Below are 25,388 nucleotides of genomic sequence, written 5' to 3'. Positions count from 1 at the left end.
GCTGTATCCTGTAGTGGCAAGTTGTGTTACACAAGGGCAGCGTAAAGAGGCGGCCAGTGGAGCCATGGAATGTAGCCTGTGGTCATCACATTTAGCTGGGCATCCAAGGGGCTGCAACCCTCTCTTTGTCTAAGTCTCACAGCCAGGCTGCATGGGTTGTGGGAGTCCTGAATGTCATCTTCCCCCAGCCTTCTCTTGTCTGCCCCCACCCTCCTGCCTTCTCCCCATCCCAGCCCCTGGAACTCCTCTCCCATGAGTCTGTCGGCCAGTCTACTGATTGGCCTCCGCTTTCACCTTCACGGTCTCCCCTCGCCCCTCTTGCAAGGTGTTTCCTGCCCCATACCCACGCCCCAACCCCTCGGTCGCTGACCCCAGTGGGCCACCTAAGTCTCCCAGCCCGAGGCCAAGCCCAGGCCCGGGTCCGTGGAAGTGGGTGCGCTGGTGCTTCCGGAAGTTGGAGGAGTTGTTGAAGGTACGATCGCAGAGGGTGCAGCGGAAGGGGCGCTCACCCGTGTGGATGCGGGCGTGGCCACTGAGCACCGAGGACTGGGTGAAGCCTTTGCCGCAGACGCCACAGTGGTAGGGCCGCTCGCCCGTGTGGACGCGCTCGTGGTCGCGCATGTCTGAGGAGCGGCGGAAAGGCTTGGCGCAGAACCTGCACGCAAAGGGCTTCCCCACGGCCGCACCTGCCGCCGCCGCAGCCATCACTACCTCCGCCCTCTCCTGGGGCACCCCGGGCCGCTGCTCCCCAACAGCCGCTGCTGCGTCCGGAGGCCTCTGGGAGGGCGGCGTGTCCACCCCATGTCGGAGCTGGTGCCGGAGCAAGGGCGCCAGGGCCTTGAAGGCTCGGGGGCAGAGGGGGCAGCGGTAGGGACGTTCTCCTGTGTGCAGGCTGTAGTGAGCTCGGAGGCTGGCAGGACCCGGGCAGCGGTGACCACACACGTGACACCGGCAGGGGTCTCCACCCTGCCCGCCACCCTCAGCCCCCGCCAGGTGGCCATGTTCGTGGAAGAGGAGGTCGGAAACCAGCCGGAAGGCAGCTGGGCACAAGGCACAGTGGAGGGAGCCCGGCTCTGGGGGCTCAGGGACCAGTGTGGTGTCTGTTACCCTCACGACCTGGATCTCGATGAGGTCATTCGGGGGTGTGGTGGGACGGTCATCATCGGGCACCAGGACCTGGACAAAAGGGGAGAAGAGGCCCCCAGTTATTAAAACATCTATCTCCTCTTACAGAAGAATCTGGATCAAAAGTGGGGGACGAGGGTGTGGAAAACAATTTCAAACTCTTAAAACATCCAGATTTTTGAAGCTATGGAGGTTGGTTATACCCCTGAAATGACCTCCTAATTTGTTGTGCCCGTCCTGGAGTCTTAAAGCTTGCAAGCAGCCATTTCAAGGTACAAAAATATTGGTTTGCATTTGCCAGGAGCAACAGCAACTACGCCTTCAGCATGAGACCAGAACTGGACAGTTCCCCACTGCCATTACTGATCAAAAGGGGGGAAATGTAGAACATAATGTTAAAATGATGGAATCCAGACTTTCTGGAGCCATGAAACCTGGACTGCATCCCCCCACCCCAACACCAAACTTGGTCTATGATAATGATAATCTTTGAATCTTAAACCAGAACTATCTCCTGAAGTCTTCTTAAGAGCAAATAATAGTTTAACTAGTAGAAGGAGAAAAGAAAAGGGTCTGCCTTGAGCATTATGCCCTTTGAAGAACTATCTACCTGGGATCACACTGACATCAACCACCCGTGAGACAGGACACTCGGGGGGCCAGTGGGTTTGTTAATGGTGAGGGAAACTCAGAAAAGGCGGGTTGCACAACCCGAAGAATGTGACCAGTGTCACTGGATTATTCAGGTAAAACTAGTTGAACTGATATGTTTTGCTGTGCATATCCTGGTATGCGGCTATGGGAGAAGTACTGGACTGCTCCCTGCAGGGTCGGCGGTTCAAACCCACCAGCCACTCCTCAGAAACCCTGTTGTTGTTGTTGTTATGTGCTGTGGAGTCGGTTCCAACTCATAGTGACCCAGTACAGGGTTTCCGAGGCTGTAAATCTTTACGGGAGCAGAAAGCCTCATCTTTCTCCCACGGAGCAGCTGGTAGTTTTGAACTGCTCACCTTAAGGTTCACAGCCCGATTTGTAACTACTATGCTACCAGAGCTCCTCAGAAACCCTACACAGGGTGGATATGAGTCAGAAGCGACTCAATGGCACTTAACAACTACATCCTTAACAAGAACAAAATAAATGTAAAATAAATAATGATGATGCTAGTGATGAGGAGTACAGTACCATTGAAGATAGGAAGAAGAAACGAACACAAAATCATATAATATCAAATTGACTGCAGCAACTTGAGAGATTATATGAGACCCTTGGGGGGGTGTTTATGTTAATGGAGGGAAAAATCAGAAAAGGAGAGTGAGGATGCTTGCACGAGTCAAGGGATGTAGCCAGCCACTGAATTGTGCATGGAAAAAGTGTTGAATTGGTATATGTTCTGCTGTATATACTCCCAGCACCAAACGGAATGAGTCTAAAACAAAATCAAGCAAAAATATCTACCTCTTCTAGAGCTTATGGGTCTCTCAAGTCTTAGACCCTGTTCTTCATCTCCAGGACTCTGGTGAATCCCTATCAAGACCTTTCCCCTATCCAAAATACAACAGATTCTTGTTGTCCGTGGTGTGGTAGTATGTTTGATCTATAAAGTCCCTGTGTACACTAAATTAGTAAATACCAAACCAACCTTGTGAGTGCAATGCAAATTTCTTGCTGTTCTGTACATGTCTGTAAATGATCATGAAAGCCCCTCAAGTACAGATTTTGGGGTGACAGGTACATTTTAGCAGGTAGGTGGATTTACAAATATACAAAATGAAGAGCGACTGCATATCACAGGTCCATCCATTTCTCTCCTTCTCCCTCATCTTCCCGGGAAGACACAAGCCACTGCCATCTAGTCAATTCCACTTGATAGCCACCCTCCATAAGGTTTCCGAGACTGGAAATCATGATGGGACAGACAGCTGAGCTTTCTTCTACAAAGTGGTCACTAGGTTTGAACCACCAACCTTGCGATTAGTAGCCCAATGCCCAACCCACTGTGCCATTAGGCCTCTTGAAATAACCATCTAGATGGAATCTGATTCTGTTCCTGTCCCCTCGTAACTCACCTCCTTACAGCAGCCTGAATGAACTTTTGAAAATGTAAACCATAAAAGTCATTCTCCCCTCAGAATCTCCCGAGGACTCCAATTGCACTTCAGATCCAAAATGATAGCCATAACTTCTTATACCTGTGACCGGAATCCTGCTTTTCTCTGACCCCAGTGTAAATACATGCCAACACACAGCTGACGTCTGTCTAAATTTAGCTCCTCTCCACCACTTCCCAAAATGCCCACTTCGCACTTTTTATTTATTTTATAGTCCCTAGGGTGTGGTGCTGTGGGTTAATGCGCCAGACTGCAAAGCCGTTTGAATTGCAAGGTCGGAGGTTCAAGCTCACCAGCCGCTCCTAGGAAACCCTGTACCGGGTCGCTATGGGTCGGAATCGACTCGACGGCACTTCACAACCACAACAACAACATCACAATACTATTGCAGCCCTGCATAGACTGCAACCTTCAAGAGAACACAGTTCTTGTTCATCTCTGTCCACAAAGGAGGAACTCGATTAATGCTTGTGGAATGATTAAATGTTCTCCGTTACTCTCCAATTTGTAGGAGGTTCCGAAGTTACTGTGTAGAGCAAGCATTGCTCGCTCAAAATTCCTCCCTTGGGCATTGAGTCACACCACCCAGACGCTTGCAGAGTCATCCCTTCCCCCAATATGGGTGCCCCAGTCATACCCTCCCCTTGTCTTTCACGGTCACCTTTTCAATCTTCCATCCAAGTCCACGAGGATCAGAGTGTCTCTGAGACTCCGCCCCTATTAAGTCTCCGCCCCTAAAGATCCCAAAGCAATGCCCCCAACTGCCCGCACTGGATTCAGCCCCGCCTCAGATGGTCCATTCCAACCCCAGCGGACTTCATTCTCTAATCCCGCCCACATAGACCTGCCTCCAGCCCCTCCCCGCCCATAGGCTCCTCCCTAATTCCCGCCTCCAAATTATTCTCTGCCTTCAACAACAAAGTTCGTCTCTTAATTCCGCCCTCAGATCCTCCTCTTCATATCCATATGCTCCACCCACAAAATCTCCCCAGCCATAGGGTTCCCTCTAAACCCCGCCTCAAGCCCTCCCCTCGATACCCATAGGTTCCTCTAAAGTCACGCCCCCAAGCCTTCCCCACCCTCACCACCGAAAAGCTCCGCCCCCATGGCTAGAGCCCTAAACACCTCCCCCACTCCCATCATAGGCCACGCCCCCTGACCCGCGCCCACCTCCCGCCTCGAGCCCCGCGCCCAGATCCCTTCCTCGCCCGCACCAGGTCCGGTGACTCCGGAGATCGGGACTCCGAGGTCGATGAGCCGGGACTCTGGGGCTGTGGGCGCGCGGCAGCCATCTTGTGCCCAGACCCCGCCCCTTCGGGGGCGGGGTTAGGGCTAGTAGTTGGGCGACTGCGCAGACGCACTGGAGGCCGGCAAGGTGGGGTGGGGATGGCAGCTCTGAGGGAACCAGTCTCAAGCTGTGTCCCGTCATTCCTCCCGGAACAAAGAAAGACTCAGTTCGATGCTAGGATGTCTGGGACACCCTATAAACAAATTCTAGTTTCCCTTTATGGAAAACTGGAAAATTTAAGCAGACTCGAGGATCCAGCGGGATTTAATAACGTTTGTTTTCATAGCATTCACACACACGTTTTCATAACGTTTTAACGTTACCTTCTCTGTAAGATACGGTCGTGATGCAGTTTATAAGTGTGAGGTTTTGAGAAAGTCAACAAAAGATTCGGTAAACAATAGTACAGATGGTCCTCGACTGTAGAAAAAGGTCAAGAAATCGGTGGTTGTTGTTGTGAGGTGCCATAGCGACCCTGTATAAGGTTTCCAAGGAGCGGCTGGTGAGCTTGAACCGCCGACCTTGCGGTTCAAACGGACTTTGAAGTCCAGCAGCATTAACTCGCAGCACAACACCAGGAAATCAGTAGGGGTTTTGAAAAACGTTGTTTAGGAGGAAAGAGCTCAAATAAATGCTTTTCGGCAGCACCAAGGACAGGGCTGGGACTTGCCTTTGGTGTTACTTGCCATGCATTGGATTTCTGACTCATGGCGACCACGTGTATGCAGCGTAGAATTACATCATAGGGCTTTTCAAGATTGTGCCCTTTTGAAAGCAGACCGCCAGGCCTTTCTTCTGAGGAACCTCTGGATGGGTTCGAGCAGCCAACCTCTCTGCTAGTAGTCTGTTGGAGTGTTTGTTCCACCCAAAGATTCCTGATTTTAAGATAGCCTATGGCATCAAGGAGCTCTGGTAGCGTAGTGGTTACGAATCGGGCTGCGAACCTTAAGGTCAGTGGTTCGAAACTACCAGCTGCTCCGCGGGAGAAAGATGAGGCTTTCTACTCCCGTAAAGATTTACACCCTCGGAAACCCTGTACAGGGTCGCTATGGGTCGGAACCGACTCGATGGCACAACAACAACAACAACATGGCATCAACAATGGCACAGTCAGTTCTTGGCTGTAGTAAGGCTCAAGAACTTGGTAGGACATTTGAGAAATGCTGATGAGGAAAGAGCTCAAAGACAATGGCTTCCGGCAGCGCCAAGGACAGAGCTGGGTGCCCTCTGGTTGATTTTCTCCTTCATGATGACCAAGTGTGTGCAGAGTACAATTGCTCCATAGGCTTTTCAAGGCTATGAACTTTGAGAAACAGATTGCTAGGTTTGTCTTCCAAAGTGCCTCAGGGTAGGTTTGAGTGGCTAACCTCTAAATTAGCAGCTGAGTGTGTAACTAACCATTAATCAGTGACTCATTCGCATCCATTGGATAAGTCACCACACTTCTTTGCTCTAAGCTTTCTCCCTTATCAAACTGTAAAGGTGCCGTGAACATCCTCTGAGAGAAGAGATATGAAGAGTTTTAGAAGACCCTACAATTCTCTTCTTGGAAGGACAGAGTAGGAGACATGCACACTTTTATGACCACTCCTCAACGTTCTGTTTATCCACCTTCTTTGGGATATGATATGATTGTTCTGTCCTGTTTTCAAGGTTCATCCATGTTGTTAATGAATAAATGGAATATAGCATAATCAATGATAGAATATCAAATCAGCATTGCTAAGGAATGCTGGATGCTGCTGAGCCTATCTATTCTGACTCATGGGGACCCCAAGTGACACAGTAGAACTGCCCCCATTGGGTTTCCTAGGCTGTAATCTTCCAGGAAGCAAATAGCTCTTTCTCCTTCAGAGCCAGTGGATGGGTTTGAACAGATTTTTTGTTTAGCAGCCAAGTACTTAACCATTGCACCACCGAAACTCTGTAGAGCTACCCTATGACCCCAGATGTCCACTCTCAGGTGTGCACCCAAGAGAAATGGAAAATCATTGCCACATAAAAGCTTGTATTTGAACATTCATAGCAGCGTTAGTCATAATAGCCAAAAGGTAGAAACAACTCGAATGTCCGTTACTTGGTAGGTAGATAACCAGAATGTGATGTATTCAGCTAATGAAATATGTTTGCCTTAAAAAGGAATGCGGTGTTACCACAAGCTGAAACACAGATGAAGCCGGAAGACATTATGTTAAGTGAAAAAGTCAGTAACAAAAGGCCACATATTGTATGATTTCATTCATATGAAATGTCCAAAACAGGAAAATCTTTAGCAGCAGAAAATTGATTAGTGGCTTCAGAGGGCTGGGGGTGGGGAGAGGCAGTAGCTAAAGGGTACGGAGTTTATTTTTAAGGTGATGAAAATGCTCTAAAATTGTGACAATACTTACATATCTGTGAATATACTAAAAAGCAATGTATTGTACTTAACATGGGTGAAGTGCATGGCATATAAATTGTTGTTGTTGTTAAGTGCCATCGAGTCAGTTCTGACCCATAGCGACCCTGAACAGGGTTTCCGAGGCTGTAAATCTTTACAGGAGCAGAAAGCCTCATCTTTCTCCCGTGGAGCAGCTGGTAGTTTCGAACTGCTGGTCTTGCGGTTCGCAGCCTGATTTGTAACCACTAAGCTACCAGAGCAGATGAGGCATGTAAATTACAGCTCCATAAAACTTGGCCTTTTTTCTTTTTAAAGAATTAACTGAACACAATCTTTCACAGTCAAGCTGTAGGTCATATTTACAAATTATCGTCTGTGTGGTGGGAGTGGCACTGTAGGATAAGCAGTGGACTGCTAACCACAAGGTCAGTGGTTCAAAATCACCAATTGCTCCTCGAAAACTCTGTCACAGGGTCACTGTAAATCTGAACCAACTCAACGGCCCTTGACAACAAAACCAACATGGTGAGGGTAAGGAGTCCCGGTTAAGCACTTGGCTAATTAAAAGGTTGTTGGTTCCCAGTCATCAGCCCCTCTGCTGAAGAAAACTGAGAAAGCCCATGAAGATGACAGAGTTGGAAGTCCTATAAGATCATTTGAGTAGAAATTAACCTGAAGACAATGAGTTTGTGGATTTAGGTTGGTTCGTTTGTTTTGATGGTGAGTATTGGTCTGTAGGTGGTGCCAGTGGCTTGGTTTCAGTGGCTAATAGAAAGGTTGGGCATTTGAACCTGCCAGGCAGCATTAGAGAAGGGAGTCCCAGCAATCTGTCTTCATAAAGATGACAGCCAAAAAAACTCTGGGGGGCGCGGGCAGTTCTACTCTGTAACACAGGGGACACCATGACTTGGAATCAATTGTATACTGATGTTCATAGTGCAGTTCTTTTGACTTTCCTTTGAAACTTTTTCACAATAAAATGTTAGGGCAGGCCCACCTATAGACTATTTTTTTAGATGTGATTTTTTAAAACCTCAGAGCAATTCCATGGATAATTCTCATTTGACTGTAAGTTCCCTGAAGGTAAATTGATGTTCTTTGTCATTTCCTGCTGCATCCCGGGTACCCACATTAGTGACTGGGATGTTACATTCAACAACCTTTATTGAATTAATGAACCAATACATAAATGTTTGAAGGAATCACTAGCTGGTGACAATGGGTGCCTGAAGTCCTAAGCCAATGGTGATATTCAAAGTTGTATAGATGATCTTCGATCCTTTCTGTTGGCTCTTCAAATAACAACAGAAACATTAACAAAAATAACAGCTGTTTACTGAGAGCTTCTGGAGAGCAATGCAGGGACAGTCTAGGTTTTGTGAGGTGTGAAGTTTATACAATTAAGATATACAAAGTTAAAAATATAAACTAAGATATACACGTCAATGTTTATGAGAAAATCATTCCCAACCAATTGCAAAGTGTAAATGATGACAATTACCATATGCCATCCCAAATTCTTAAAATATACACAATATTTTTATTAATATCCCTGCCTGACACAGCTCTGCAAGACATCTTCTTTACATTCCTTCATCAGCTCAAATTCATAAGGTAATTTAATATTTTTAAATAAAGGGAATAGAAAGGTAATATTTCCTTTAATGTGGTTTATAAAAACATTTTTACTGACGATGGTTTAAGAAGGCTTTGTTTTAGATTCACACTGTTGTAATTTATTTAAAAACTTCTTATTGTGAATTAGGTGAAAGTTAACAGACAAGATCACTAACTCTACATTCAACAAAATAGATGCTTAGTTTCATCTCAGTGATTACAAACAATCCCCTCCCTGTACAACAGTTATCCTACCTTCCTATTACATCTTATATTTCACAAATGAACAAAGCAAAAATATTTGATGTACATAATCAATATGAAAAAAAATATATTCATTTAAATGTCCTAAGGGCAGATTCTGCAAGCCAGCTTCCTGCCCCAGCCACACAGGCTTGTTCGTTCAGTCCAAAGGCTTAAAGCCAGCATGTGCTGTTTCTCCACGCCATCGCCTTGGTCACCGTCTCTGCTCTCGTTACTTTTATAGGTGGGATCTCACACTCCACTCAAATTCTTCCTTCTTGATGGTCTTGGGACTGTTGTAAAGTTTTAATGTTGTGTAATTTGGGGGAATCTTTTTTTTTTACGTGTGAATATAAGGTTGCAGAACATTGCAAGCTTACTTGAATAGTTAAGTGCCGACGAATCGGTTCTGATTCATAGCGACCCTGTATAGGGTTTCCAAGGAGTGACTGGTGGGTTTGAACCGCCAACCTTGTAGTTTAAACCGACCTTGCAGTCCGGTGCTCTCTCCTACAGCAAGAACTCTTCTTAAGTGATCTTTGAATTGTCATCACTCATTAAGTACGTGAGGAACCTCTGAGAAATAAATTTCATTAGCTTCATGGAAATTTCACCTCTGCAGCTACACTTAACTATGTTTCAAAGAAAAGAATTTACATCTGCTTTGAGCTGCTAACCAGCAAAGTCTGTGTTTTGAAACCACTAGCCACTCCGCTACGCAAAGACGAGGCTGTTTGCTCTTGTAAAGATTTACAGTTTGGGAATCCACTCATGGCAGTGTTTTTATTGTTGTTTTGTTTTTGCTACATGTGACGGGCACTCAAGTCTGGGAATCAGATACAAGCATGATTGGGAAAGCCCTGCTTGCCTCCTTTAGAAGTCTTTCTACTTCTACTGACCCCATCGATTTTAAGAGAGAAAAATGTGGAAGTTCTGGGAACTGGGAGTCTGCAGATAATTGGCTTGAGTCCCTTTGGTTCCTGGCTGACAAGTTTGAGCCAGTTTCTCCCCCTTTGTGGGCCACTTTTCCCCCCAGGTTATGTAATGATGTAGGAGCCCTGAGGACGCTGCGGGTAGGTGTTAGGCTGTTAATCGCAAGGTTGACAGTTCAAACCCGCCACCCGCTCGGCAGGCGAACGTTAAGGCTGTCTGCTGGAAAGATGCACAGTCTCAGAAGCCCTATATAGGTTTACTATGAGTCGCAATCAAATCCGTGGCAGTGGATTATGAAGTGGGCAGTTCCCAGTCTCCTCATCTTTCTCGGCTGCTGCCAGAACAAACATGAAACAAGAGACAGGCAACTTCTCTGTGAAGAGTGAGTGACCTTGGAGAAGTAGGGCCAAAGCGGAAAGCGGGTCCTTCCTCTGGGCCTTACGTTTCCAGCCGGAGCCGTTTCGCAGGAACCGGACACGTACTTTCCTGCCTTGGATCTCCCCCTAGAAGTCACGGTGCCAGCTTCATGGGGCCAGGTCTTTTCTAAAGGTTTCTCCCGCCGGCCGTCCTTTTGGCCCGGCCGAACCAAAAAAGGAAGCAGAGATACCGGCCCCGACGGTAGCGGATGGCGGAGATCTAGGAGTTTAGCGTCAGATCGCCTATAACAATCGTTTGCAGGGGGGAGAACCATAGAGCAGCTGGCGGCGGATAGAAAGGCCAGGTGGGCAGGAAACGAGAGGAAGCCTGTGGCTAGATGGACGACAGGAGGTAACTATAGAAAGGCTGGTGGAGGCTAGAAGGGCCGGGGTGGGTGGGAAACGAGAGGCGATGTAGGGGTAGATGGGTTTGAAGAGGGGAACTGGGAACGAGGGAGGCCTCGAAGAAAACCCAAGTTGTGAAAAAGAACCTTGGAGACCGTGTTATTGGGAGGGGGCGGGGCTCGGGTCTTCATGTCTCTGTCATTCACTGCCAGCTGCCCTTGAGCATGTGAACTCCCTCACTGCCTCACCTTGCAGTCCAGTGCATTAACTCGCAGCTGGTAGATTAATGTTTATATAAACCAGCCAGCATGCCAGCGCAGTGTGTGCTGTGTGGTGGTGGCTGTTAGGTTCCCATCTAAGTGGTTCAGACTCATGGTGACCCACAGGACCGGGTCTGTGCCATCCTCGGTTAGGGTGGAGCCCATTGTTGGGGCCACTGTGTCCCCTCATCTCATTGAGGGCCTTCCTCTTGTTCACTCACCGTGTTTCCATATGTGGACACTAGTGCTAACTTTGGAGTGTTGGTGTGTCACTGAAGGATAAGCTCTGGACTACTAACCGATCGATCTCTGGTTCAAGCCCAGCAGCCGCTCCTTGGAAACCCTATACAGTGTCGCTATGACTTGGAACCAAATCACATCACTTAACAACAGTACTATCATTGTTCTAGGGTTTTGAAATTCTCTTTGCAGGTATGAAATTCTTTAGGGTGTTAAAATAAGGTCAAACAACCTCGAAAACCAGCTAACCAGTTGCTATCTATTTGAACTAATGGTGACCCCATGTGGGTTTGAGTAGAACTGTGCTTCACACGGTTTGCAATGGTTTTCACCTTTCAGAAGTAGATGGTCTTTCAAGGTGCCTCTGGGCGGACTCCAACCTTTTGGTTTACAGCTGGGTGCTTGACCATTTGTGCCATCCAAGGACAAAATGCATTTGAATCAGGGTGTTGGAGAAAACTAGTGATAGTACCATGGAAAAAAAGTATCTTGGAAAATGTACAGCCAGAATGTTTCTCAGACGTGAGAACGGCAAGGTTTTGTCTCGTTCTTTGGACATGTCAGGGACCGGTCCCTGGAGAAGGACATCATGCTTGGTCAAGTGGAAGGTCAGCCAAAAAGAAGACCCCAATGAAACGAATTGCCATAGAGGCAGCAACATTGAGCTGAAATGCAGTAACAATTGTGAGGAGGCTATGGGACTGGGACGTGTTTGTTTTGTTTTGCGATGGGTCGCTATGAGTTGAAACGGACTCAACGGCGCCCAAGAACAACAGGGACAAAGTCAGACAATTCACAGGGAAATCATAGGGTTTTCCAGATAATGACTTGAGATCTCCCAATCTCCACAGCCACCTCCTGAGCTCAGATCTCATTCTTTCTCAACGGGATTACCACACCAACCTCTTCCGCAGGTAGTATCTCAGCTCCCACTCTCTACCCAGCCAGTACCTGTAGAAAGAGCTTCCTGGAACTCAGATTGGGTCCTGACTGTCCTCAGCTTGGAACCCTTCCATAATTCTCTAGCCGGCTAAGTCAAAAGGTATTGCTATGAAACCATGGAAGCTGTTCTTTTAAAAGACTCAAAATGTGAAGGGATTGTTTCATGACGTAGCCTCCACCTAAGTCTACACACTTTGAAAGTAGTGTTTCTACCTCTCTGATTCTTCCCGAAAGAATTCTGCACCACATCAAAATGGTACTTTTGCCAGCCCCCAAGGATTCAAATCCTGTTCCTTTTTTTTTTTTTTTGAGTTTGAAGGACAAAAGGAAGCCTGAAGCGGCATTTTAAGGGCTGTAGGGCGTATAGGGTTAGGGTTCCCGACACAATTCTCATACGACAACTGTTGCTAGCTTTGATGAATGAGCAGGTACATTGTCAGGATGGAAAAAAAAAAATGTTTTCTCCCTCAATACAGTTTCCCTGGCTTTCTCACCAGTGCAGTTTCCAATTTTCTTAAAAGTTGTACCTCATGTTGTTGTTTTGAAGTGCCATCAAGTTGCATTCGACCCATAGCGACCCTGTATAGGGTTTCCAAGGAGCTACTGGTGAGCTTGAACCTCCGACCTTGCAGTTCAAATGGCTTTGCAGTCTGGCGGATTAACCCACAGCGCCACACCAGAACTTCGTATTCCTCATAAGCTCCTATAATTGTCCTGTGTCTTTCAAGAAAATCTGTCAAGAGGATCCTTTTGGGATCCCAGAATTAGTTGTCATAACCTTCTGAGCCTTGTATTGAACTGGCCCAGCAGATCCACTTAAAAACAAATCTTTTCACTGGACCTTTTCTCTTTAAGCACTTTCATGAGACTAAGACAAATACGTGTACATGTTGTACTGAGCGGACTTGTCTGCAGTCATGCACACATAGCAGAGATCTGTTTGATTCGATGAACTGGAACCCACGTAGCAATACTTTTTAGGTTTACCCGCACACTTTAGACTGACGATAAAACTTAACTCAGCTTGACATTTGGGGTCCTTCATGACGTTGTCGTTGGGGGTTGTTGAGTGGGCTCTGACTCATAGTGAGTGACCTTATGAACAACAGAAAGAAACAGTGCCCAGTTCTGCGCCAACCTCACACTTGTAACGCTTGAGCCCATTGCTGCTGCCTCTGTGCCAATCCATCTCATTGGGGGGTCTCCCTCTATTTTGCTGACCCTCCACTTCACCAAGCATGATGTCCTTCTCCAGGGACTGGTCCCTCCTGATAATATGTCTGAATTATGAGAGACAAAGTCTCACCATCTTGGTATCTAAAGAGTTTTCGGGTTGTTTGTTCTAGCAGCCCATGGCACTTTCAATATTCTCCTCCAACACCATAACTCAAAAGTATGAATTCTTTTACTGTCTTCCTTATTCATTGTCCAGCTTTTGCATGCATATGAGGTTATTGAAAATACCATGGCTTGGGTCAGGCGCACCTTAGTCCTCAAGCTGACATCTTTGCTCTTAGACACTTTAAAAAGGTCTTGTGCAGCAGATTTGCCCGATGCAATACGTCGTCTGATCTCTTGACTGCTGCTTCCATGAGTGTTGACAGTTGATCCAAGAAGAATGCAGTCCTTGACAACCTCAGTCTTCTTTTTACTAGAGACGACTGCTACGTCGTTTTCCCACAGAACCACTGGGAGGATTTGAACCACTGACCTCTCAGTTAAAAGCCAAGCTGCTTATACACTGCATCACAGGATTCCTTTGTTTTAAGACCCAACAAACCAAACCTGGAACTACTGTGTTGATTCCAACTCGTAGTACTCCACAAGACGGAGTTGAACAGGGTTTCCAAGGCTTTGTAGACACCGACTGACTCGTCTCTCTCCCTCCGAGCGGCTGGTGAACTCCCATCGCCAACCTGGCAGTGAGACAGTGCTCAAGACAGATATTCGGGACCAGTTAAACCAAACTCTTGCTTGGTTTTCAGGTGACTTCAGGAGATATTTTTGGTTTAAGGTTTAAAGATTAGCTCAGGGCAATAGTTCTGGTGAATCCGTTTACCCAGCCTTCATAGTTCTAGAAAGGCTGGATTTCACAGGAATTGCAAATACTCAATACTTTTGAATCCCCCCTTTCTCCTTGAAGTACCCCTGGTGGTGCAGTGGGTTAAGTATTGGGCTGCTAACTGCAAGGTCAGCTGTTCAAACTTACCAGCGGCTGTCCCTGTAAAGACCTGCATCTCGGAAACCCTGAGGGGAAGTTTTTCTCTGCCCTACAGTGCTGCTGTGACTTGGAATCAGCTAAGGGGCAGAGAGCTTGGTTTGGTTTGGTTTTTGTTGTAAATAAGCCAGCGTTAGTATCTGTGGCATTCACCTAAACACTGTCTCACTGTCTCTTCATAGCCAGCTTGGGAACCTGTTCTTCCTGGGGTGAAGCAACCCAGGGTCCACGAGACACAAGGCCTTGTCCAGAGACTCCTAGCGTACTGTCATGTTGCTCATTCAGAAGGGATGGAAGGTGGGCGACATGGGGCTAAGAACCACAGGGAGACTGTGGTTATGTGTTTGTTGCTAAGTGCCCTGGAGTCGGTTCTGACTCATAGTGATCTGCATGGGGTTTCCAAGGAGTGGCTGGTGAGCTTGAACTGCCGACCTTGCAGTTCACACTGAGCTTGCAGTCCAACGTATTAACCCACAGCGCCACACCAGGACTGTGCAGGGGGTTGTAATCATTGAGCTGATTTTGTTGAGTTTAAGAGTGAGGATTTGCTCTGTAAATCTTCATTCAATTCACAATAAAAAGTCTCAAAAAAAAGCAAATGGAATTTTTCCTTATATTTTTCAATGCCCCCTCGTACAACACAACCGTGGCTGGTGCATGTATTACCACTGACTTCAGCCAGGCTCATCTCCAAAGGGCCGCACGGGTGACTGACATTGGAGCTCAGACTCCTCCAGGGCTCTCCCCGTAAGGAAACGACCCCTCTGAGTCTAAACTGTCTTCACAGTTTTGCTCCTTGGCAGCACTCAGGGGTCACAGAGCTCTTTGCTTACAATGAAGAAACTGTGATGAGAAAATGTAGAGACCTTCCCAATTTTGGGTTGTAATCCTATCTCCTCACTCATCTGTCAGTTGTGGTGGCTTGCATGTTGCTGTGATGCTGGGAACGTCACCACTGGCATTGCAAATCCCAGCAGAGTCCCCCATGGTGGACAGCTTTCAGTAGAGCTTACACACTAAGAGCAAACAAGGGTGAAGGACTAGGAGTTACACTTCAGAGGGATTTGTTCCTGAGAACCCGTGAAGACCAGTGGAACATTGCCGGACACAATGCTAAAAGAGGATCCCCTCTGCTTGGAAGGAACTCAGATACGACTGGGGAAGAAGTTCTCCTCAAAGTAGAGCTTCCAGGACCTTCATGTGCTGGTTGGGCACAACTCAAAGGAGAAGGAACAGCTATAAGCCTCCATAAATAACGGGAATACGGAATATACAAAGTAGGAATTTAGGAAGCTGTGTTGCTGTAGTTAAGTGCAGTCAAGTCGGTTCTGACTCAGCGCCAGCCTCCTGATTGTTACACTTGAGCCCGTTGCTGCTGCCACTGTGCCAATCCATCTCATTGGGGGTCTTCCTCTTTTATGGTGATGCTCCACTTTACCAAGCATGATGTCCTTCTCCAGGGACTGGTCCCTCCTGAGAACCATCAGCAAATGAAGGTCCTGAAAGCTTTCCTCCATTCACGTCATCATGATCAACTCTACTTTGAGGAGGCAGCTCTTCCCCAGTCGTGTTTCCGAGTGCCTTCCACCCTGAGGGGCTCATCTTCGTACCCTCCATCTGACACTATTCTGGTGCTCTTCATCAGGTGTTCATTTTATGGCACTGTCACTGACAATGTTCTCAGTGTTGTGTGGTGGCTCCAGATGATAAGCACTGGACTGTGAAGCACAAGGTTTGGAGTGAGAGCCCTCCAGCCGGCCCACTGGAGAAAGATGAGACTTTCTGCTCCCACAAGATGTAAAGCCTTGCAAATCCTATTCCGGGTCACTGTGAATCCAAACCAGCTCAATGGCACTTAACAGCAAGCATTCAGAAGCACAGTCCACCACTCCTTCTTCCTAGTCTGTCTTTGTCTGGAAGCTCATTTGAAACCTGTCCACCATGGGTGACCCTGTGGTATTGAAAATACCCGTGGCATAGCTACCAGAATCACAGGAACACACAAACGGCCACAGCACCACAAATTGAGACAAGTGGTGGGTTGGAAAATTGGAAATCAAAACTGCAATGGAATATGTAAAGATGAGTATCCTAGGCATTAACGAGCTGAAATGAATGAATGGCACTGGCCATTTTGAGTGTTACAATTGTATGGGTTACTATGCAGAGACAACAAATTCAGGAGGAATGATGTCACATTCATCACCAAAGAGAACATTTCAAGATCTATATTAAAGTACACTGCTGCCTGTAATAGGATAATATCTACACACCTACAAGGAAGACCAGTCAATACAACTATTATTCAAAGTTTGGTACCCACTGTTAAAGCCAGTGATGGTGAAATTGAAGAATTCTACCAACGCCCGCAATCTGAACTTGATCAAGCATGCAATCAAAAAGCATTGATGATTACTGGTGATTGGAATGCAAAAATGGAAACAAAGAGGAAGGATCAGTAGTTGGAAAACAATGGTCCTCATGATAGAGATTATTGTAGAACTAAGTTGATAGAATTTCACAAGACCAATGATTTCTTCATTGCAAATACCTTTTTAAAGCAACATAACCAACAACAGTACATGTGACCTCACCAGATGGATTACAGAGGAATCAAATTGACTACCTCTGTGGGAAAAGACGAATATTGTCAACCAAAACAAGGCTGGGAACCGACTGTGGAACAGACCATCAATTGCTCAGATGCAAGTTCAGGCTGAAGCTGAAGCAAATGAAAACAAGTCCATGAGGATCAATCTGCAACCTTGAGTAGCTACTGCATGAACTTAGAGACCATCTCAAGATCAGATCTGACACATCGAACACCAATGACCAAAGAGCAGAGAGGAGTTGTAGGAGCACATCAAGAAAGTCATGCACGAGGAAAGCAAAAGGTCATTTAAAAGACAGGAAGTAAGAAAAGACCAAAATGAACGTCAGAAGGGTCTCTGAAGCTTGCTCTTGAATGTAGAGCAGCTAAAACTAGTGGAAGAAATGATGACATAAAGAACTGAAAAGAAGATGAATAAGGAGCCTGAGAAGACAAAGTTAAGTATTACAATGAAAGGTATGAAAACCTGGAGTTGGAAAACCCAAAGAGACATGCTCTACATTTCTCAAGCTGAAAGAACTGAAGAAGAAGAAGAAAAAAATTCAAGCCTCAGTTTGCAGTATTGGGCAAAGGCCAATCTAAAGAAAGTGAAAATCCTGACAACTGAACCAATAAATAACATCATGATAAAAGGAGAAAAGATTGAAATTGTCAAGACTTAATTTTGCTTGAATCTACAATCAAAGCTCATGGAAGCAGAAGTCAAGAAATCCAACGATGTGTTGCATTAGGCAAATCTGCAGCAAAAGACCTCTTTGAAGTGCTGATGAGCAAAGATGTCACTTTGAGGACTAAGGCGTGCCTGACCCAAGCCATGGTATTTCCGTCACCTCATATACATGTGATAGTTTGACAACGAATAAGATAGATGGTAAAAGAAGCAATGCATTTTAATTGTGTTGAATAATATTGAAAGTACCATGGACTGCCAGAAGAACAAATCAATCTGTCTTGGAAGAAGTACAGCCAGAGTGCTCCTGTACAGAGTGGTGAGGATGACAAGACTTTATCTCTCAGACTTTGAACATGTTGTCAGGAGGGACTAGTCCTTGAAAAAGATAGCTTGCTTAGTGAAGGGGAGGATCAATGAAAAAGAGGAAGACTCCCAATAAGATGAATGGACACAGTGGCAGCAACAATGGGCTCAAATATAACAATTTTAAGGATGGCCCAGGACTGGACAGTGTTTTGTTCTGTTGTGCATAGGGTCACCATGAGTTGGAACCGACTCGACAGCACCTAACGACAACATGGGCAAAAGATTGAACAACGTAGGAAGTATTAAAAGATGTAAACGATACATAGAGTCCTGTACCAAAAGAAGTGGTTATTGTTCAACCATTTTAAGAATAGCTAGAACCAATGGTACTGAAGGAAGACGTTCAAGCTGCACTGAAGACATTGGCAAACAAACAAACAAACAAACAAACAAACAAACAAAACCAAGTCTTCAGAAATTGACAGAATACAAATGGAACTATTTCAACAAACTGATGCTGGAAACATTCACTAGTCTATACCAAGAAATTTGGGAGACATCTACCTGGCCAACCTATTTGGAAGATATCTATGTCTGCACATTTCAAAGAGGTGACAAGATGGGATGCGTAAGTCATTGAACAATATCGTTATATCACATACTTCAAAGTTGGCTGAAAATAACTGATGGTTGGAGCAGCACATTTTCAAGGACCTGTCAAAATTCAAGTCAGGTTCCGAAGATTCCGTGGAATGAGGGATGTAATTGCTGATGTGAGATGGGTCTTGGCTGAGAGCAGAGAATGATGTTTACTTACATTTTATCAACTATGCAAAGGCATTTTTTGACTGTGTGAATCATAACAAACTATGGATAACAAAAAGAAGAATGGAAATTCCAGCACACTTAATTGTGCTCATATGGAACCTGTCCCTGGAACAAGAAACAGTTGTTTGAAAAGAACAAAGGGACACTGAATGGTTTAAAATCAGGAAAGTTGTGTGCCAGGGTTGTATCCTTTCACCATACTTATTCAAGCTGTATGCTGAACAAATAATCCAAGAAACTGGATTATGTGAAGAAGAACATGGCATCGAGATTGGAGGAAGACTCATTTACAACTTGAGACAGGAGACGACACAACCTTGTTTGCTGAAAGTTAAGAGGACTTGAAGCACTTGCTGATTAAGATCAAAGAATACAGCCTTCAGCATGGATTACACTCAAGTTAAAGGAAAAAACAAAACACAACTTGACTGATAACCAACATCATGCTAAATGGAGAAAAGATTGAAGTTGTCAAGGATTTCATTTTACTTGGGTCCTCGCTCGATGCCTATAGAAGCAGCAGTCAAGAAATCAAAAGACTTATTGCACTTGGCAAATCTGCAAAAGAATTCTTTAACGTGTTAAAATGCAAAAATATCACTGAGGACTAAGCTGTGCCTGACCCAAACCAAGGTATTTTCAGCTTCCTCATATACGAGTCAACCGTGGTGGTGCTGTAGAATAAGCACTGGGTTGCTAACTGCAAGGTCACTAGTTCAAACCCACCATCTGATCCTTAAGAGAACAATGAGGCTTTCTACTCCAGTATACAGTCGCTGGTGTGGCGCTGTGGGTTAATGCGCCAGACTGCAAAGCCGTTTGAACTGCAAGTTCGGCAGTTCAAACTAACCAGCTGTTCCTCGGAAACCCTATACAGGGTCGCTGTGGGTCGGAACCGACTCGATGGCACTTCACAACAACAACATACAGTCTCTGAAACCTAAGCAGGGTCTCTGTGAATCTGAACTGACTCAGTTTCAGTGGATGGGTTGTGTACATGCAAAGGATGGACAATGAACAATGAAGACCAAAGAAGAATTATGTGTTGGACCGTCAGAAGATGAAACAAATCTGTTTGGAAAAAACATAGCCAGACTGCTCCTTAGAAGGGAGGATGGCGAGGACATGTTATCAGGAGGAACGTGGAGAAGGATATCATCCCTGGTAAAAATAGAGGGTGATGGAAAAAGAGGAAGACCTTCAAGGAGATGGACTGAACCAGAGACTGCAGCAGTGAACTGAAACAGGAACGTTGGTGAGGAAGGCGCAGGACCGCTCTGTTGTTCACAGGATTGCGGAGTCTGAACTGACTTAATGGCTCTTAGCAATAAAGGCCCGTCTTGTTCAAAATCCTTGTCTGTGCCTAAACAAAGTTCCCAAGGGATTGACTATGCTCCCTGCCTGTCCCTGAGTTTCAGTGTCCTGATCTGTAAGCTGGAAGGAACAATGGCCCTTCCTTCCAGCTTTTTCCAAGTGATTAGATTGCGGGTTTAGTCTTTGTCGCCCCTGTCGGTCTGGGAGATATTGCCAGCAGCAGTATTTCATTGAATTTCATAGAATTTGTGGCTTTTAAGCGGAAGGAAGGTAGAAACTGCCTTGATCTGATTTGCGCGCTCTTTCATTCCCAAAGACTGGTACATAATCAATATCTGTTGATGTGCTAAATAAAATAAACCAATCAATGAAGAACTGACTGATCCAGGGCGTTGGAACAGAAGGCTCCCGGGACCGTTACGTCGAGGGTGTATGTTTCCGACCGGAAGGCTTTCACAGGAACCCCTTCCCCCGTTGGAACCAAGTCGGTGGCCCTTGCAGGGCTTTGGAAACCCCTGCGTCCTTGGGACGGGCTTCAGGACGGCTGTTCTGTGGCCACTCAGAAAAGGGGCTTGTCGATGTAGGGGTCCTGGAGCATGACCGCGGGGCCCTGAAAGAGGCTCCTCTGCAGAGCTCGGGTGGGCTTCCAGGGGGTGGCAGGGACCGGACCCGTTGTAGGGACGGGGAGTGCCGAGCGGTGGCTGGAAAATCCCTCGGGAACACACACGGGAGAGAATGTCGGCGGGGCGATGGAGTGGGTGGGCTCTCTGAGGGCCGACTCCCGCAGCAGGGAAGCACGAAGAGACGCCGTAGGACAAGCATAAAAGGGGAGATTGTGCAGGAGGAGCTGGAAGAGAAGATGTAGAGGAGTAGAGACGCGGGAAGAGGACAAGAGGTGAAGGGCAGGGGTAGCACAGGCAGTAGGAGAGTGTGAGTCACAGAGATTCCCATCATAGGAACTGGGATGAGAGACGCTGATGGAGCTGCAAACCCTGGGGTAGGGACTCTGGAAAGCCTCCAAGCTCTCTGGAGAGGGGAGAGGCTTGAGGTGGAGGAAGAGAGTGAAATAGGTTACCAGGTTTAGGGTATACTGACGTTTTTGGTGACTCCGATCGTTACTTTACTCTCCCCATCTCTCGTTAAAACTTTTCCTCCTAACCTTTACTACTACTCTGGATTTGAGGAAGACCCTGAGTTTATCCTCACCAGCCATGGATTCTGTAGCCCCCTAACTTATGTTGTTGTGAAGTGCTGTCGAGTCCATTCTGACCCATAGCGACCCTGTACTGGGTTTCCAAGGAGCAGCTGGTGAGCTTGAACCGCCGACCTTGCAGTTCAAACGGCTTTGCAGTGTGGCTCATACCCCTTCCTAAATTGCTCCTCCTCTCCCCTTGGACCTTTGCATTCATCAGCCCCAAATCAAGGCTAATACCAGCTGATTGACAGGAAGAGCATGCGGTACATCTACGCATACACAATGACGATGGAGAAGCCCAAAGACAACCAGGAAGTCAACAAAGTTGAGCCCAACCTGGTTTACGGTTGACCTGGGTACCTGCAGGTTTTCGAGAAGGCTTTCAGTTTCCAAGCCTGTGGCATCTCCCACTCCAACATCTGGTCCCTTGTCTACAAGACTCATGGCAAAGCTTTTAAGAGACCCAGCAGTCTTTGCCAGCACTGGTTCATCTACAGGTTTCCTTTATCTATTTCTCTGCCTGCAGCTCAGCACATCCTGCTGTATCAGGGCAGGCTGCATCTGTCTGTAACAGATGTGGTCTTACAAGTGCTGGTGCCCTTGTCGATCATTATTGAGTACTGTGATCAAAGATTCTATAGAAGAATCCTGATCAAAACAGGGAGAGTACAGAACATAATGGAGTCCTGGTGTGGCGCAGTGGGTTAATGCGCTGACTGCAAAGTTGGTTGGAACACAAGGCAGGCAGTGCAAGCGCACCAGTCACTCCTTGGAAATCCTATACTGGGTCGCTCTGGATTGGAACCGACTCGACGGCACATAACAACAACTGGAGCATAATTTCAAATGATCATAAAATCTAGATGTTCTGAAGTCATGGAGGCTGGATGAATCTCTAATTGCATTGCCTTATACCTTAAACCCAAACTATCCCTGAAGTCTTCTTAAATACAAACAATTGCTGTTACGTGATGTGGAGTTGGTTCCGAGTCCGAGTCCTAGTGTCTGTGTTGTTTAACTAGTAAAGCCGTCTCCCTTGAGCATTATGGCCTTTTAAAGATTTATTGACATGACGGCAGCAGTTTAAGAGATGAGATTTTCCGGGGGCAGTGAGGTCACGTTAATGGTGGAGGGACAACTTCCGGGGGCAGTGAGGTCATGTTAATGGTGGAGGACAGCTCGGGGAAAAAAAGGGTGAGAGTAGTTGAATAACTTAATGCATGTAATCAATGTCACTGACTTGTACATTGGGTTGTTGTTGTTGTGAAGTGCCGTCGAGTCGATTCCAACTTATAGTTGGACCCTGTGTAGGGTTTCCAAGGAGCAGCCTGTGAGCTTGAACTGCCTACCTTGCAGTTCTAACTGCTTTGCAGCCTGGCGCATTAACCCACAGCGCCACACCAGTACACTGGATAGAAAGTGTTAAATGGGTAGATGTTCTGCAGTGCAGATGTTCGACCAGACCAACAAAACTAAAAAATACATATATAAACAAAACATAAAACAACTGACGTCTTCAGCAAGCAAGGTCCTGGGAATCCTGCCCCAGGTTTCTAAGGTAGAGGTTTGGGAGATGTCCATTTCAGAGTTTAGCTCTGACCTCAGTTCTGGACGAGATGGAGCACTTTTTCGGAGCTGATTGGTTTCCAGCTTCAGGGTGGGCTGGGAAGGAGAAGCATGTGTGTGAGAAAGGCGTACTCTAGACCTCGGTATCATTTCCCGTTCCTCTCCATTGAAGGGATATGGCATTATACTAGTCAGCTTTGACCAGCTATGTGACTCAGGGTCAGAGACTCCCTCTCTAGTCTTGGTTTTATCACCATGCACAAAACCTCCTGAAATCAAACCAACATTAAGACAATTATGATACATGGCAACCCCATGTGTTAGAGTAGAACTGTCTCACGGTTCCATGGCTGTCCTGGTGTGCGGCTGTAGGCTAAGCACCGGACTACTAAACATATGGTCAGTGGTTCAAACCCACCAGCTGCTCCTCAGAAACCCTATCCGGGGTCACTGTGAGTCAGAACTTAACAACAACAACATTAACAGGAGTCCTGGTGTGGTTCTGTAGTATGGACGCTGGACTGCTAACCTCAAGGTGGGCGGTTCAAATCTACCAGTAGCTATGAGTTGGAACCAAGTTAATGGTACTTAACCAACAACAACGCTGTTTATAGAGGAGCGCTGGAAGCATAGTGGATTAAATACTGGGCTGCTAATTGAAAAGGTCTGTACTTCCAATCACCAGCCATCCCATGGGAGAAAAGATGACCAAGTCTGCATCTGTACAGATTTACAGCCTCAGAAACCCTGTGGAACAGTCTTGCTGACTTACAGAGTCGCTCGCTAGGAGTCGGAGTAGGACAAGGGGAGTGGGCAGGAACCCAAACGATCTAGGAACTACTTTCCCTTAGGGTGTGAGTTCCGACCGGAGCACTTTCTCAACTCACTTCCGGCTGCTCTCTGAATCCAGAAGAAGCTGGTCCAGCTCTTCCTTCGGCTCGGGATGTCGGAGCCATCTCCGGAACTCGTCCCTGCGGCCACTTCCGGACCCGAAAGTTTGCTGTGCCGGGGTATGGAGGCCGGGCTTGGGCTCGGGGGAACGGGTAGGCTCTGGAGAAGTGGCGGTAGAGCGTTGCCTTACCAAGCAGTGAGGGTTCGGGGCGGCGGGAAGGACTCGGGGTGTGGGACAGAGTGGCCCCCAGGGCATTGGACATCGGAGACGGAGCCTGCCCGCGAGGAAGGGCTGGAGGGGCGACAGCGACCTGGGGGCAGAAAGAGGGGAGGGTCAGCACTCTGGAGAATGAATGAATGATTTGGACCCCAACTAACCCAGTAACACTGGCTAGGGTTTCCCAAAGGGGAGAAGGAGATGTTGCATGAAAATGCGAGCTGAAGTGGGATGGATGATGGGCTCTGAGCAGAAGAATCGTCCGGGAACGGAGGTGGGACTCGGGCTGGCGGCCGGGGAGGGTTTTGGAATCCTCCAGAGGGAGGCGGGGGCGCTGGAGTCCGGAGACAGCAGGTTGGAGAATTGGGTTAGGAGATGCCTTTGGGGCGCTCAGTGGAGTCTTCCCGACGCTGTGAGGGGATGACAAGGGGCCATGGATGCCTTCTGAACCGAAGAGGTAGGAGGATGAAGTGTGCAGGAATAATGGGCCCTCCACGTTTCCCAGTTGGTGGCTTTCAAGAACAAACATGTATTTTTTTCCCTCACCATTCTGAAGCTAAAAGTCTTGATTCGGGTCTTGGCCAGGGTTGAGTCCTTTCTTGTCAGTGTCCGTAGGCATCCCTTGGTTCCTTGGCTTGGAGACTGGTACTCACGTGGCCTGTGTTTTCTGCAGTTTGTGGGTGTGTCTCTCTGTTTGTTTCCCTTTATATAACTAGGCAATGATTAGTGGGCTAGTAGTCCATGAACCAGGAGGAAGATGAGACTTTCTGTTCCCAATAAGATTGAAACCGTATACAGGGTCGCTATGGGTCGGAACCGACTCATTGGCATCAGCAACAACAACAGCCCTTGAACCATTCGCCCAGCCCTTCTGGCCAGGGCTGACAGACTGGAGTCTCTTGTTAGAGCCATGATTTGGCTATGTCCCCTCTCAATAGGCTGGAATCAATCATTGTCTCATTCTGGAACTCAGTTTTCCCATCTGTAAAATGGGATTGATAGAGCTCGTGTTCTGTGATGCATAGGTTTAGGGCAAACGTTAGAAATTGGAGCTCTGGAATTGTTAACATAACAAGGAAAGCCCTAGTTCCAAACACAGTCGCAGCCACAGGTGTTAAGGATTAGGATTCCAACACAAAAATTTGGGATGATACAGTTTAATCCATAAAATTCTACCCTTTGGCCCCCAAAATTCATGCCCTTCCCATGTTTAGAAAACTGAATACCAATTCATCCCTCCCACAGTGCTTTCCGCTGCTCTATTGAGTTTGATAGGCCATTACAATGGCCACACAGAAATCAAACGGCACACTCCGAGTTAGGGGGTTTATTAGGGACGTTGTTGTTGGTTGTTGTGAAGTGCCATTGAGTCGATTCCGGCCCATAGCGACCCTGTATAGGGTTTTCAAGGAGCAGCCAGTGAGCTTGAACCACCAACCTTGCAGTTGAAATGATTCTGCAGTCTGATGCCTTAGTCCACAGCACCACCCCAGGATTAGGGAAGTCAGCAGGTTTCAATTCGGGGTCAGAAATGCTCAGGACACAGTTGTTCCGCGCAGCTGCTGATAAATGCCCATAGGACACTCCATCAAAGCCTCAGCCTGAAGGTACTCGGTTCTAGCTCCGTGGGTCAGCAAACCTAGCTCCCCCAATTATGAACCTGGAGGCA

The 25,388-nt window shown here is 46.9% G+C and overlaps 1 protein-coding gene across 1 annotated transcript; it reads right to left on the bottom strand.

Moving 5' to 3' along the window:
• Positions 1–270: 270 nt before the first annotated feature.
• On the bottom strand, positions 271–4,528 carry ZNF784 (zinc finger protein 784). The gene is made up of 2 exons (XM_006868090.1): positions 4,451–4,528; positions 271–1,176 (listed from the first exon to the last, which is right to left on the bottom strand). Exons 1-2 carry the CDS (start codon positions 4,526–4,528, stop codon positions 271–273), a joined length of 984 nt encoding a protein of 327 aa, XP_006868152.1.
• Between the last annotated feature and the right edge of the window lie 20,860 nt (positions 4,529–25,388).

This window comes from Chrysochloris asiatica, unplaced genomic scaffold (assembly GCF_000296735.1).
Source record: "Chrysochloris asiatica unplaced genomic scaffold, ChrAsi1.0 scaffold00116, whole genome shotgun sequence".
NCBI classification, from domain to species: domain Eukaryota; kingdom Metazoa; phylum Chordata; class Mammalia; order Afrosoricida; family Chrysochloridae; genus Chrysochloris; species Chrysochloris asiatica.
The sequence above is the reverse complement of the archived record's forward strand: the minus strand, read 5'-3'. Positions and strand labels throughout refer to the sequence as shown.

Coding starts and splice junctions, on each gene's coding strand:
- ZNF784 (XM_006868090.1), bottom strand. CDS start 4,528: ATGGCTGCCGCGCGCCCACAGCCCCAGAGTCCCGGCTCATCGACCTCG. Junction 1,177..4,450: donor CTCCGGAGTCACCGGACCTG/GTGCGGGCGAGG, acceptor CCTTTTGTCCAG/GTCCTGGTGCCCGATGATGA.